This window comes from Cryptomeria japonica, chromosome 8, assembly GCF_030272615.1.
Source record: "Cryptomeria japonica chromosome 8, Sugi_1.0, whole genome shotgun sequence".
Classification (NCBI taxonomy): Eukaryota; Viridiplantae; Streptophyta; class Pinopsida; order Cupressales; family Cupressaceae; genus Cryptomeria; species Cryptomeria japonica.
Window position 1 is genome coordinate 727,157,282 of NC_081412.1, and position 15,603 is coordinate 727,172,884.

Sequence of the window (15,603 nt, forward strand, 5' to 3'; positions counted from 1 at the left end):
ATCCTTCATCAAAATGAAGTGGTCTAAAGAAAAAGAATAAATTACTACAAATTTTTTAAAATTGATATTTTCAAATGAAATATATCAGTGGTAAAAGGAATTGAGGTCTTAAAAACAACTTCTGTCATTAGAAAACTTTCAGATAACACTGAAATTACATTGAGAAACAAAGAGTTGAATAATTAATTTCATTAAATTAAATCAAATTTCTCATATAAATTGTTTGACATCTTCTAAATATGATTGTGTAATTTTTACATTATTTTAGCTCATATTTCATTGATATTTCATCACCCATCAGAATGAAGCTGAGCCCAAAGAATAGTTTACTATAAAATGTTTTCAGCGCGTAAAAGATATCCCACATTTGAAAGACTTTCAGATGACAGTGAAACAAGATTGATACATAGAAACAAAGAGCTGAATAACAGATTTCATTAAACTATACCAATACTCTCACAAGTGACCAATGACCTTATAGATTAGAATAATATTATGCATACAGCTTTTATATTCTGACAGGTATTTACGAAACACTTAGGTCTTATGGTTGTAAAACTGGAAAGTTTGGTTCAGAATCAACAGTGATTATAAAACACACTGTAAGACTAAGAAATTAGCCGCTCTTGTAAAGAACCAGAAAACCAGGAAACAGTTATTCTCTCACTAGTGAGAATCAGCTCTTCCAAATAATCTACACCCATATCCTCCAATTCTATCACATTTCTCTCATTGTTTGCACATGTACTTTCTTCTTTTTCTTCTTCTGTAATATGACTTCCCCCATTAATAGATTCGTTCTCTTCACTGAAACAGGAAGTGAATATGGGAAAGTTGAGAATGGCTCTGGGTCCTCTAATGCTGAGGGCAGCCCTGTCATAAGCCATGGCTGCGTCCTCTGCACAGTCAAATGTTCCAACCCACATCCCCATTCCTCCTCTTCTTGGATCTCTGATTTCAGCTGCATATTTCCCCCATGGCCTTCTCCTTAATCCTCTGTCATGTTTCTCTCCTTGCACTCGTGTTTTCTTCTTACTCACACTCCAAATCTCAGCTTTACCATTGATGGGCTCACGACACCTTTCAATTGCTGAATTCTTTATAACTCCATGCAAAACGAAGTTCTCTCCCGAGCCATTCTCATTGTACAGACTCACTTCTTGAGCAGAATTCATGGGTTCTGAATATGGAGCAGCCATGAATGATTCTGGTTCATCTTCATAAGAACCATAACCTAGAGAAGATGAAGATGGTATATCATTTTTACCACTTTTCTTCACTTGCATAGATTCATTGTACTGGGCTTTTCTCTTGAGACTACTTCTCTCTTCCTTAGAAAAATCCATTCCTTCCCACTTCTTTTTTTGTGCCCTATGAATTGGGAATTCTCGTTTGAACTGGGAAGGAATTGAACGTTGCCTATTTATAAGGAGAGGAGTGAAATAGTGTATTATTTTCCATTGTTGACTAATGTTATTGTGGAATATGAAACACCAATAGTCTTCTTCCCTCCAATTCACTTGGCTGTTCAGCTTCCTGAGCCTTATGTATTGGAGCCATTATATATGTTTGCTGCTGTGTATTATTGCATGTAACAAGAGAACAGAGATTAATAGAGAATTCCCCTGTTAATGTGGACGTAGCCAATTTGGGTGAACCACCATAAAATTCTGTGTTGTGTCTTTATTCATTCTTTCTTCCTTTCTGTTTTTCTGCACTTTCATTTTTCATTTACTCGCTCTTCATAATCAAACAATTGGTATCAGAGCTCGGTGGTGAAGCTGGTTGGGAAATTCGGTGTAAATTTCCAGAATTATGCAAGAAGCGGACAAGTGGAAAATTGAGAAATTCGCAGGCCAGAATTTCGGACTTTGGAAGGTGCAGATGGAGTCACTGCTGATTAAGCAGGATCTTGCATTAGCGTTGGAAGGAAAGGCCAAAGGACAAGGCACTCTATTTGACCCAGAATGGGAAAAAATGGACAAAAAGGCAAGAGCCACGATCTTTCTTTCATTGTCCAGCAATGTGTTGTTTAATGTCTCATCGCAGAAAACCTCTAAAGATTTGTGGGATAAACTTTCATCAATGTATGAGATGGCTTCAGCATCTAATAAGGTATATATTATGAAAAAACTTTATAATCTGAAAATGAAGGAAGGTGGAATTATGTCAAACCATTTGAATGAATTCAACACCTTAGTGAATCAATTAAATTCAGTTGGCATCACTTTAGATGATGAAATTAAGGCAATTTTGTTATTATGTTCGCTACCTAATAGCTGGGAAGGCGTTGTAATGGCTGTCAGCACTTCGGTGGCAGCCCAAAACAAGTTGAATTCTGATGATGTTGCAGGTACTCTTCTCAGTGAAGATATGAGAAGAAAGAATCAAGAGCCTTCTTTCGGAGAAGCTTTGATGGTAGTAAGCACTAAAAGGCATCAAGAAAGAGGAAGGCCTCAAGAAAGAGGCAAGTATAATAACAGAAATAGATCTAAATCTGCAAAGAGATCGAAATCTAGAGGTCGTGATGGCAAATGTTGGTTTTGTGGTAAGACTGGACACATAAAAAGGAATTGCCGTTCTTACAAGAAAGCACAAGAAAAAGTGCGGGACAACGAAGTTAATGCAGTTTATGATAAAGATGATAGTATTTTAATTCTTTCTACAACTGACACTACATCAAACTCATGGGTACTTGATTCCGGAGCCTCTTTTCATGCCACTTCTTGCATAGAAGCCTTCACTAATTATGAAGAAGGGCAGTTTGGAAGAGTGTACTTAGGCGACAATAAAGCATGTGAAATTATTGGGAAAGGTAATATTTTGTTGCAGCTGGCAGATGGAAGCAAATGGCTCTTGAAGGATGTTCGTCATGTTCCTAAACTCAAGAGGAACTTAATTTCTGTAAGTCAACTTTATGATCAAGGCTGTCATGTATTTTTTACTTCTGATTCTTGGAAAATAACTAAAGGGGCCTTTGTGGTAGCAAAGGGAAATAAAGTTGGCAGTTTATATGTCTTTAATAATCATGATCAAGTGGGAGCTGCTATGACAATTGAAGACAGCGGGACTGCACTTTGGCACAAAAGACTCGGTCACATGAGTAAAAAGGGACTCTCCATTATGCTTAAGAGAGAAAAACTACCAGGTCTAAGATCAATTGACTTGGATTTTTGCCAACATTGTCTCTATGGCAAGCAGAAGCGGGTTAGCTTCTTAAGGACTGGTCATGAGAAGAAGAGCGTGCCCTTGGAGCTGATTCATTCCGATGTCTTCGGTCCCACGGAGGTAACATCAATTGGAGGTGCTAATTATTTTGTAACTTTCCTTGATGACTGCACAAGGAAAGTTTGGATTTACATGTTATCAAGAAAATCTGAAGTATTTTCAAAATTTAAGCTATTTAAAGCTTTCGCTGAAAATCAAAGTGGCCGCAAAATTAAGTGTTTGCAAACAGATAATGGAGGAGAATTTTGCTCCTCGGAGTTCGATAGTTTTTGTGTTGACAATGGTATTCGTCGGATTAAAGTTGTTCCCTTTACTCCTCAAGAGAACGGTGCAGCTGAAAGACTCAATCGTACAATTCTTGAGAGAGCTCGTTGCATGCTCTCAAATGCTGGATTGGGTAAGGAATTTTGGGCTGAAGCCTGTAATACAGCAGTATATTTGATTAATCGAGCGCCTTCATCTCGTTTGAACTTTGACATTCCAGAGGAGACTTGGTTGGGTAAGAAAATTAGTTATCATTATCTCAGAATTTTTGGTTGTGAAGCGTTTGCTCTCATTCCTAAGGAAAAGCGTTCCAAGCTTGATTCCAAATCAAGACGATGTATCTTTGTTGGTTATGGTGAAAACCAATATGGTTTTCGGTTATGGGATCCGCTTGAAAGAAAGATAATTCGAAGTCGAGATGTGGTGTTTAATGAACACTGTTTTCCAGCAATGCTAGCACAACCCATTGATACCACAGAATATGTTCCCCTCTCTGTTTTTGATAACAATGTTTCACAGGAGCCCTTGAGATCGTCTCCTACCTCGATTACTTCTCCAACCTCTGTTTTGGGGTCTGGACCTGTTTCTTCATCACATGTCTCCAGTCAGAATGAATCTGATTCCTTTGGGATTGATAATTCCCAGCCTAGTGAAGTCACTTCACAAGAAAAATCTCAATTTTTGAGAACAGTTATACACCCTTTACAAGGAGATTATGAAGTTTTACCTGAGACTGAAAATTTTCCACGGTGCCCAGTTGCAAACTCACAATCTTTGCCATGCTCCTCTCGCCAAGTCTCTGGCACTGTGGGGTTTGAAACATCACAGCCAAACGCAGATGATGACTCTGACTCCTCCCGCGCAGGTTTACCAAGGAATTTTGGCGAGGATTCTTTATCTCTCCCATCGCGCAGGTCACCAGTCTCACGCAGCGCAGGTTCTGAGGACATTAGCGTGGGATGTAATAAAGTGCAACGTCCTCTGCCTCCATCTTCATCATCGCGCAGGTCACCAGTCTCACGCAGCGCAGGTTCTGAGGACATTAGTGTGGGATGTGATAAAGTGCAACGTCCTCTGCCTCCATCTTCATCGGCGTATTTGCCCCAGTCTACAGATTTGTCTTCAAACACAGGGGGCGGTTTTGAACAAACAGTCCCAAATCGTGGTTTGTCAGAGATAATGCAGGAGGGTTCTGTGGATTTGAACCAGAAACATACCTGCACTAATGGAAAGAATTCTTTGTCAAACAATGTTGACAATGGACAGGGAAATGACAATTTGTCTCAAAATTTAAATTCAACTACTGGGTTAAGAAGATCCACCAGGCAGAGGAGACTTCCAGAAAAATTTAAAGATTATGAATTATTGCTAACTGAATGTCCAGAATTATTATTCACTGATCAGACAGAGCCAGTTACCTTTAAACAAGCCTGTCATGATCCTTATAGTGAAAAATGGATGGAGGCAATGCGAGACGAAATGGATTCCCTGCAGACCAATTTAACTTGGGATTTGGTGTCACTTCCTCCTCATAAATGAGCTTTGAAAAATCGATGGGTGTATCGATTGAAGGAAGAAGAAGGCGGTAAGAAACGTTACAGGGCCAGGCTAGTTGTAAAGGGTTATGATCAGAAAAAAGGGATAGACTTCAATGAAATTTTCTCTCCAGTTGTGAGAATGACTTCCATTCGTGCTGTGTTGGGTTTAGTCGCAGCTAATGATCTTGAGCTTGAACAGTTGGATGTTAAAATCGCCTTTCTTCATGGCGATATCGAAGAAGAACTCTATATGGAACAGCCTGAAGGTTTCATCAAAAAGGGTCAGGAACACTTATACTGTAAACTGAAACGAAGTTTGTATGGGCTCAAACAAGCCCCACAACAGTGGTATCGTAAGTTCGATCGTTTCATGGCTGAGCATCAATTCACTCGTTGTGAGGCTGATCCTTGTGTCTACTACAAGAAGCTTGATTCCGGTGAATTTGTTTTATTACTACTTTATGTTGATGATATGCTAGTTACAGGTTCTAGCATGAAAACTATTTGTGATTTGAAACAACTATTAGCTCGCAATTTTGCCATGAAAGATCTTGGGGCTACGAAACGTATACTTGGAATGAATATAATCAGGGATAGGAAGAACAAACAAATCAGGTTGTCTCAAGAAAAATATATCAATCAAGTTTTGGACAGATTTGGTATAAAGGATCTTAAGCCTGTTGTCACTCCTCTACCTGATCATTTTCGTCTATCTTCCGATATGTGTCCTAAGACACAAGAAGATCAAGACTTTATGAAATGTATTCCTTATTCATCTGCAGTTGGTAGCCTTATGTATGCCATGATTCGCACCTGACCAGATATCTCTCATGCAGTGGGAGTTGTTAGCAGATTTATGAGCAATCCCGGCAAAGCTCATTGGGATGCTATTAAGTGGATTATGAGGTACTTGAAAGGGACTTCCAGTTATTCTTTATGTTTTGGTGGAGGTAAACTTCAGCTACAGGGTTATGTTGATTCTGATTTGGGTGGTGATCTGGACACACGCCGATCTACATCAGCATATGTTTTCAAATTTGCTGGAGCAGCGATCAGTTGGGCCTCTAGATTACAAAAGTCAGTTGCTCTTTCTTCTGCTGAGGCCGAGTATATGGCTCTATCCGAAGGGGCCAAAGAAATGATTTGGTTGCAGTGCTTATTGAGTGAGCTGGGATGTAAACAGAATGATTATGTTCTTTTTTGTGACAGTAGCAGTGGCATTTTTATGGCTCATAATCATTCATCTCATCGTCGTTCTAAACACATTGATATACAGGAACATTTTATTCGCCATGCAGTTGAAGAAGGCAAGCTACAGGTTGCTAAAATTGATACAAAGGTGAATCCAGCTGATGCACTCACGAAGGCTGTGACAAGGGTGAAGTTCGAGTTCTGTCGGACTTCTCTCGGCCTTGTCAAACTCTGATAGCAGGGCAAGTAGGGGAATCTCTGCAGCAGCGATTGGGTTTCAAGTGGGAGATTGTGGAATATGAAACACCAATAGTCTTCTTCCCTCCAATTCACTTGGCTATTCAGCTTCCTGAGCCTTATGTATTGGAGCCATTATATATGTTTGCTACTGTGTATTATTGCATGTAACAAGAGAACAGAGATTAATAGAGAATTCCCCTGTTAATGTGGACGTAGCCAATTTGGGTGAACCACCATAAAATTCTGTGTTGTGTCTTTATTCATTCTTTCTTCCTTTCTGTTTTTCTGCACTTTCATTTTTCATTTACTCGCTCTTCATAATCAAACAGTTATACACAGAGACTGCTGTCAACGTTTATGCTTGCACGCATGGTCTGTGTGGACCTCACCCATAAAGTAATACTCACCATTGGTTGACTAATTGATAAAGAAAACTGGGTCCTTTTAAGTCTTCTCAGATTGTTAGAGGACAAAATATCTGTATTCTCAATGCTGGTCCATTTTGGCGCCTCAGACTTTTCTACTTCAATTTCATTAATCTTGTTGAAACTTAAACAATCCCAAAATGGTGCAATAAATCATGTTCATTAAATTTGGTGAGGCAATAAATATGCAATCTAATCATAGGAACCGTGCACTCCTTTTCAAAACAATTCTCAAGCAAATTAAAAAAAAAAAAAAAAAGGATTTCGTTCATTTTGAATTTATTTGAAGAGAGGGTTTGAGAAGTTTTCATTTTGGGAAAAACAAATAATAAAGAGACAATGTTTTTTTTTTCTTATTTTTTTCTTTTACCATATACTATTTGGAAATTAACTTAAAGATGTTCAATTAATTTTTTCATTTCTAAAAATAGTAGATATTTAAATTTAGATTTTTTGAGTGATGAATTATTTTTTAGGGAAATCAAATTATTTAAAATAATTTGAATATAATATCCAATACAATTAAATAGAAATCTTTCTATTTCTTTCTCAATTTCTTGATTTCCTTCAAACGTGAGATATGCTTATAATGTAAGGATTTATCCATTGATATATGTCTCAAATGTAGACATCGAAATGATTAATCATCATATAAATTACAAAATTATGAGTTTCTCACAACACATGGATTCTTGAATCATCATTGATCTAGATTTAAAATCAAATGAGATCATCATGACTCATTTCACACTTGAATTGATTGTGGCAGAGATTATGAAAAACACTAACACAAGGTGAAATTTATGATATATCCATTATTGGGGAAATCAATTAGGGAAATAACCTTGTACCTGCATTCTTAGGTCACACATCAAGCATACCTACATCATACATAATATCCAAAGGACTGGACAATCATCCAATCATGAAAATGTGATAAGCAATAATTATATAGAATGCAAATAGTGATAAAAATGTCCATCTATGTAAACATGTATATACTTGTAGAGGTAAAATGTAGGATGTTGAAATCATTAAAATAATTACATGAATAATCCAAATAACTAAATAGATGGTAATGGGTTGCTTGACACTATGATAATCTAGTCATAAAAAACATATAAATATGTATCTCAAATATACAATATGATCCTAATACCAAGCATGACATTTGTGCATGGGAGTTCTCACTTTTCAATGCAATAAACAACATATAATAAAATATTGAAGTCCTCACAAGAATCTTATCACACTTTCATTGGCATACCTCAATGCAAACAACAAACCAACAATCAACATATAGAGGAGTGATAAAATATTTTTGACCTTATGATTGATCAAACATAACCCATAAAATACATACAATAACTCATTTATAAAATATGTCAACCAATGCATAATTGACAATTAACAAAATGACTATCAATAAAAATAAGTGGAGCTAAAGCATTGATAAACACTCAAAGTAACACTCAAAGTAACATATGCAACCCATGCTGCATAGTAAAAAAATTAAATATGATAACAATAAAATCAAGGAAAACAAATATCAAGCAGTATCAACAAATTCAAGATTAGTTTCATAGAATTAAGGCCAATATATTCTCTATTGTTTGCATGACTCACTTAACACTATTGCTATGGCTACAATTGAAGGTTGACTCAAGAAATCTTCAAATTTATTAATTCTCCCATTTTTGTGACAAATGTTAAGAAATGATAATTCCCAAAAAGGGATATAAACTATTGGAAGTAATTAAAATTAATTATAAAATTATTAAAAACTCTAAAATGTATCAAATGTTGAAATCCTACCTTGGTAGGGTTGTAAATCCTAACTAGTTGAAACAAATTTAGCCACTTGAATATATTAGAAATGTTTTCAAGAAACCTATCTTAAGTTACCTAGAGGTTAGCCCATGAGTATCCTCATAAGAAACTTTAAAAAATAATTATGAGTAAATTCTCTATTGAAACACTTAAAAAATGTACATCACAAAGATGTGGAAAGTAGGAATTGTATGCGGGAAAAGTGGGCGAATAAAACTAAATATGTGAAAATATTATAGAAAACTAGTCCACACACACACACAGGACTTCTTGATGCAAGCTATGGAGTAACGTAGTGTTACTCAGCTTCCCAAGGAGGGTCCCATGGTTCTCTATCTCACAATGTCCCTCAAACCAACGTTTTTGCTCTCAGATTACTGAGCAAAATGGTTTAGGGATGGCAAATATGAGAACGAGAGATGCTTTTGCTAAATTTAGTATGAGATGGGTTGTAAGCTATGTATGATGCTAAAATGCAATAAACTAACTATAAGATGACAAGATTAGTATGAATATTATCCTAGCATACTATATTTAGTCTATGATTGAACTAAAATGATAAAGAAATTATTCTAAACATGCATATTTGATCTAAAAGAGGCTAAATGAAAAGCATAAAGATGATGAAAAAGCTTGAAAGTATTTGAGCATAAGTATAATGCTTCAAATTTGAAAGATGATTGTTAAGAATGGAGGAATGAGGACTCTATTTATAGCACAAACAGGGCAATGGATGGTCAGGATTGAAAGGTTTAATCAAGGGCCAAGTTTGAAAGTTGGGGATCCATGTGCACAATTTGTATCAATGAAATGGTGACAAGTGTCAACATAGGTTTGGGTTGAGAGAAGAGGTTGGAGGCATTAAAGGCCTGAGAAGACCTCATGGTTATCTAAAGGCTAAGGGTCAAGTCTAAATTAGGATTACCCACTAGATTAAGAGTTAATCCAAGGATAAACCTTTGTGCAAATGATTAAGAGATAATCATGGTCAAAGCATTAAAGGCCTGATGAGACCCTTGGGTTGGATAGAGGTTGAGTCAAAACAAATGTTTTAACCATGTGGGAAGGTTTGAATTAACCATTAATGGTTATTGGAGACTTTGGGGATTAAGTGGTTGAAGATTGGAAGCCTTTAATGGTTTTCAAAGATTTTAAGGGTTTTAGTGGTTGAAGGTTGGAAACCTTCAATGGTTATCAAAGACTTTAAGGTTTTTGAGAAGTGACTTCCCTTTGCTTAGGGATGTGACAAAATTTAGAGGAGGGTTAGGTTAATTAGAAGCAATTAGAAGATTCTAGAAGGGATTAGAAAGGGGTTTGGGATTTTGCAAGTGGATGAAGGGATAATAGGATTTAATTGAAATAAATGATTGAATTCAATTTGGTTGCAATTTGGGGAAATTAAATAAATTAGATTTATTCAATTTGGGATAACTTATTTAATTAAATTTGAATTTAATTAAAAGTGGATAGGAGGATTTATTTGAATAAAATGATTTATTCATTAAATGGGTATAGTGAATTTAATTTAAATAAATTGAGTAATTTACTTAATTAAATAGAGGAATGTGGATAATTTAATTAAATTGGATTTAATCAAATAGAGAAATGAACATAAAATATTCATTTAGGAATATGGTCATTTTTATACATCTACATTTTGCCCCTCTTTGAAGTGACGTGTGTGCACATGTTATTTCAAAGAAAATGATGTCCTATTATGATTTATGATCAAATGCAAATTTTGTTGTGTCGCTCTTTTGATTTGTCAGTCATGCCCCAGATTTGAGATTTGATGGTGATGCCCCCTCGGGAGATGAATCAATATTTTTTGGAAATTTTTTGATTTAAATTGATGAAGTTTGTATGATGTGTGGGATTTCGTGCTTGTAGAAAGTGTGTAAATTGATTCATCTCCCGATAAATTACAACTGTTTTGATATAGGGGAGACCGCGACCATATTACAGGTCCAGTTGGCTAACCCTAATTTCATTTTCCTCTTATAAAAGGGGAAAAGGGGTTGATTTAAAGTCATTTGTGCTTTATTGACTTTGAAGAAAAGAGAATTTGCTCTGGAGAGAAAATGCCTATTCCCTATCACAGACACCGTTTCGAGCGTGTTCAGAGGTACCGGAGGCCTGTAGCGCGTGGACCACCAGTAAGTCAACGTTTTTGACCCCTTTTTGATTTTTTGTTTTGTCATTTTTTGGTCATTTTTTGAATTTCAAAGTTCGGGTATTTCGTTTTAGCGCGTCTAAGGCTTAGTTTAGCACATACGAAGTTTAGAGTAGCGCATCGAAGTCAATTTTAGGGGTTGCGTCCGAAAAAAATAGGCTAGCGCATAAAAGTATTAGGTTAGCGCGTGCAAGTAGAATAGCGCATGCAAAGGTTTGGGTAGCGCGTTGCGTCAACAGGGTAGCGTGTAGGTATGACCTAGCGCATAGGAGCTGCCGGGGTTCGCATAGGTAAGGGGGTTTAGCGCGTAGGACTAACCTAGCGCATAGAGCTAAAAGGGTAGCGCTCAGGGAGGGTAGATTAGCGCGTAGGACTAACCTAGCGCATAGGGTTAAAAAGGGTAGCGCTCAGGGAGGGTAGATTAGCGTGTAGGACTAACCTAGCGCATAGGGTTAAAGGGGTAGCGCTCAGGGAGGGTAGATTAGCGCGTAGGCATAGTCTAGCGCGGGGGATGGGTTAGGTAGCGCATAGGGTGAAAAGTTTAGCGCATAGACTAGAACTAGCGCATAGGTTGGATAGAATAGCGCGTAGGAGAGGCAGCCTAGCGCGTGAGGGTGTTTTAGCGCATTGAAAGTCTGTTGTAGCGCATCCAAAAAAATTTGCAGTTTTTGGCCGAGTTGAAAATTTGTTTTTGTTTGCCTACCGTGTTTTGATGAATTTATCCAATATGAGTATTTGTATAACTTGTTTTGATGTGCAATTTTCCAAGTTATGTATAGATATCAAGCTGTTGTTTTGATCAGAATATGATGTATTTGCATTGTCTGTTTCAAGTTCAATGTGTGGGAAAGCCTGAGTTGTTTTACAAGCCGATATGGGTTGGAAACTTGAGTTGTTTTACAAGTTTTGATATGGGTGGGAAACTTTAGTTGTTTTACAAGTTTATGTGATTGTGGTACTTGAGTTGTTTTACAAGTTTTGATATGGTTTTTGAAGAACTTGAGTTGTGTTACAAGTTGATATGAAATGATATGATTTTGAACTTTGATTGTAGATGAACAAATTGTTTCATGTTGTTGATGTAAGTTTGATTTTTGATATCTTTGTGTTGATGTGGAAACTGATATTGGATTTGTTTTTGTTTGTCAACAGGAGCGATTGGGTATTGTGCAGTCGAGGGAGAGATTCCCGAGACCATGGACACTGATACCACGTCTGTCACAGGCAGACTTGGATATTATAGAGAGATGTGGATTGACCTCACTTCTGGATATGCTTCGGTTCACTGTGAACCGGGGACTTTTGACAGCATTGGCAGAGAGGTGGCATAGCGACACAAACACCTTTCATTTTGCCACTGGAGAGATGACAGTGACACCAGAGGATTGCTACCGGATTTTGCGCATTCCTGTGGTAGGGGCACTGCTACCCTACGAGCAGTCAGAGGAGGGCGGCACAGAGGCACTGCGCCGCATATTTCATGATGAGAGTGTCTGTGGCTATGAGATCCCCTGGCAGGAGTTTTTAGATCTGGATTATGCACCGCTGCCATCTGTATTGGCAGGATTCATTGGGGGATTCCTTTGTCCTGATCGCAGGTCAAAGGGATTTTCAGTAGGATGGGGGCTGGTCCTGGAGCAGATGGTTACACAGGGTCAGAGATTTGCGTGGGGGTCAGCGATGTTGGCCCATCTTTACAGGAGCCTGCATGAGGTATTATACCTCGGTTATGGGAGCTTATCAACGGGTGTGACCCTATTACAGGTATGGTGCTGGGAGCACATCCCAGTAGCGAGGCCAGTGGCAGATAGAGATAGGCCCGTAGGTGCAGCATACGCCTATGGATACAGAGGCCTAGTTGTCCAGCGTAAGCTGGGCAAACTAGAGCACTGGAGGAGAGTTTTTGATGACATAGATACAGTTACTTGGAGACCGTATACAGATTGCGAGGTGTGGGCAGAGGATGGGATAGAGATGCCATTCATTTTCATGACAAGGTATCTGATTGGGAGGACTCCGTTTGTCATTGAGCGGTTTTTGGTGACCCGAGTTTTGCGACAGTTCGGGAGGCAGCAGGGGATTCCTTAGGGAGCGTGCCTTTATGCACAGAGGCAACAGGATGTGGCTAATTGGGGGCCGACTATTGACAGTGTGGTGGCAATAGAGGAGTTTACAGGGTTAGCTGGGCAGGTCTGGGACTATGCCCCAGAGATACAGGATGCCGGGATGACAGAGGAGTTTGCCCATTTGTTTACTGCGCGGGCAGTGGCGAGGATCTCAGATCCAGAGGAGATGAGGCCAGCGTTTGATTCGGATGGGGAGGAGGGAGATGGGGGGGATGATGGAGATGATGGAGAGGATGGAGGAGGGAGAGGAGCTAGAGGGAGGAGGGGAGGTAGAGGTGTGGAGAGAGCGGTATGGCAGGGGAGGATTAAGAGGGGGAGAGGAGGATTGGCTATCAGAGCCGGGAGAGAGGGGAGAGTGACGAAGGTTTTGGTGGCAGTGGGAGGTGAGGAGGATATGGTGAGACCAGCTTAGAGGAGGAGGGTAGATATACTCCCACCTCCAGTACCGAGGACAGGGCGAGTGGGAGGGGTTCCTCCAGCATAGGGACCACTGCGGGTTTGAGTGCCAGGTCATGTGGAGGATGCACAGATCCGGACCCTGCAGATTACCGTTCAGCAGCTACAGGCACAGATTTTGACCTATCAGCGACAGATTTCTCAGTTGACTACTGAGAGAGATACTGAGATAGAGCGGCGAGGACGAGCGGAGGAGGCCTTGGCGAGTGTACAGAGAGCAGCGGCGGGTGGTCCATTGAGAGACACCCTGAGAGAGCTGACACGGAGAGTACAGGAGGTTGAGTATTACAGGCGGCATTATGATGCGGCAGTACCTCAAGATCGACGAGTGGAGAGTTTTGCACAGTCGAGATTGAGTCGATCTCGAACTACTGGTACACGATCTGAGAGCCGAGGAGTGACGGGGCCGACGAGACAGGACCCTCCTGGAGATCTAGGGGCGAGTGTATCGGGAGCGAGACAGGACCCTCTTGGAGATCCAGGGGCGGGTGCATCTAAAGTGAGACCATCTCTGTCAGGAGATAGTCATACTTGAGAGACATGGTCTCTATTGTATTTTTGAGCATTGTACTCTTTGTACTAGACACAGTTTTGACATATTTTGTACATTTTGGATCATTTTTGAGATATATGGATGGCACCATTTTTGATCATGTGATGTGTAGATGGATGCATGTTTATGTGTGCTAGTTCTTTGTCATATGATGATGTAATGTTTACATAGATGATGTAATGTATGATGTAGGATGTATGCTTTGATATGCTGTGAGATGTATCTTGAAAATGAGATGTATGATTTAATATGCGACTAATTGTAATATGATATGATGTAAAAAAATGATGTAATAATGATGCAAAATGATATGTAATGAATGAGATAAGAATGATATGTAACTAATTGTAAAATGAAATGCAACTAATTGTAAAATGATATGCAACTAATTGTAAAATGATATGCAACTATGTTTTTGGTAGCATCTCTCATTCGATATTTGCCATCCGATATAACCATTTATTTGCTTTCATTGTAAATATCATCATAGAGCTTTTATTGATGTTTGGATATGTTGAAAATTTATACAAGCATAATGGTATAATTGAACCATAATGACCGGAGAAAAATTTACATGATATTTGATTTTGCAAGATAGCACAAGCGTCAAGGTATAATTGAACCAGGATGACCTGAGTGCGTATTGCGTAAACAGACAAGATTTGATCATTTGTATGCGTGAAGTGGAATCAAGCCTTTAGTGATATTCGATGGATCACGTCACGAGGCATGTATTCACACAGTACAAGTGATCGCCTCCCAGACAGAAGACTAAGAAAATATTGGAAGTTCCTCATGATCTCCAGCTTTGAAGCTTTTTATGAGATAAGGAGAAGATTCCAATAATTTAAAAAGTTCAAAATGCAAAATAATCAAGACATTGATGCTATAATGCAACATTTAGTACTTCAGAAAATCATCCATCCTTGAGATTCTTGTGTATTGTTTATGTTTTGGTTGTTGTGATGAAGCGTAGTTGTGCTTGTTGGATGTCATGCTGTCGAGTTTTGCATCTAGTCTTGATGTCTTGAATGTTTGCAAGATTGATACGATTTACATGCCCCTAGCTGAGTGTGCCTCTTGATTGTGAATACATACAGTGATTTCAAGTCATGGTGGTATGCGATAAGAGAATAGATACAGATGGATAACCCAGGATAGTGACTACGCTAAGTATGTCCTGAATGGAGATATGTTAAGTGTCGGGCGATGGCCGATAGTGTTTTGATGGATAAAATGGCATGGATATAGATAGAGAAGCCGGTCTTTCACAAGGGTGCCTGTTTACTAGGTTTTCACCATTTGTTTTTATTGTACTTTGTATTTTTGCTTTTTCTGGATTGTTTTGATTTTTTTTTTTTTGGTTTGTTTTTGGCTTTTTCCGTGCACTAGGCTACCTTAAGTATAGTACTTCTTCAGATGAATGCTATTAATTGGATCATCGAGCACATCTCCTTCAGAATTTGTTAGCTGATAGGCACTTGATCCATAGACTGATATGATGACATAGGGACCCAACTAGTTAGGTTCAAATTTCCCTTTCTTTTCTCGATCTTGCTGATTTCTTGGATTTTCTTTG

At 38.6% G+C, this 15,603-nt stretch overlaps 1 protein-coding gene across 1 annotated transcript; it reads right to left on the bottom strand.

The window, feature by feature from the left end:
- Positions 1 to 608: 608 nt before the first annotated feature.
- LOC131046768 (ethylene-response factor C3-like) lies at positions 609 to 1,346 on the bottom strand. Its single transcript, XM_057980558.2, has one exon. It carries the CDS (start codon positions 1,344 to 1,346, stop codon positions 609 to 611), a length of 738 nt encoding a protein of 245 aa, XP_057836541.2.
- Between the last annotated feature and the right edge of the window lie 14,257 nt (positions 1,347 to 15,603).

What these genes read in the sequence shown, in the direction of transcription:
- LOC131046768 (XM_057980558.2), bottom strand. Translation starts at nt 1,346, where the DNA reads ATGGATTTTTCTAAGGAAGAGAGAAGTAGTCTCAAGAGAAAAGCCCAG.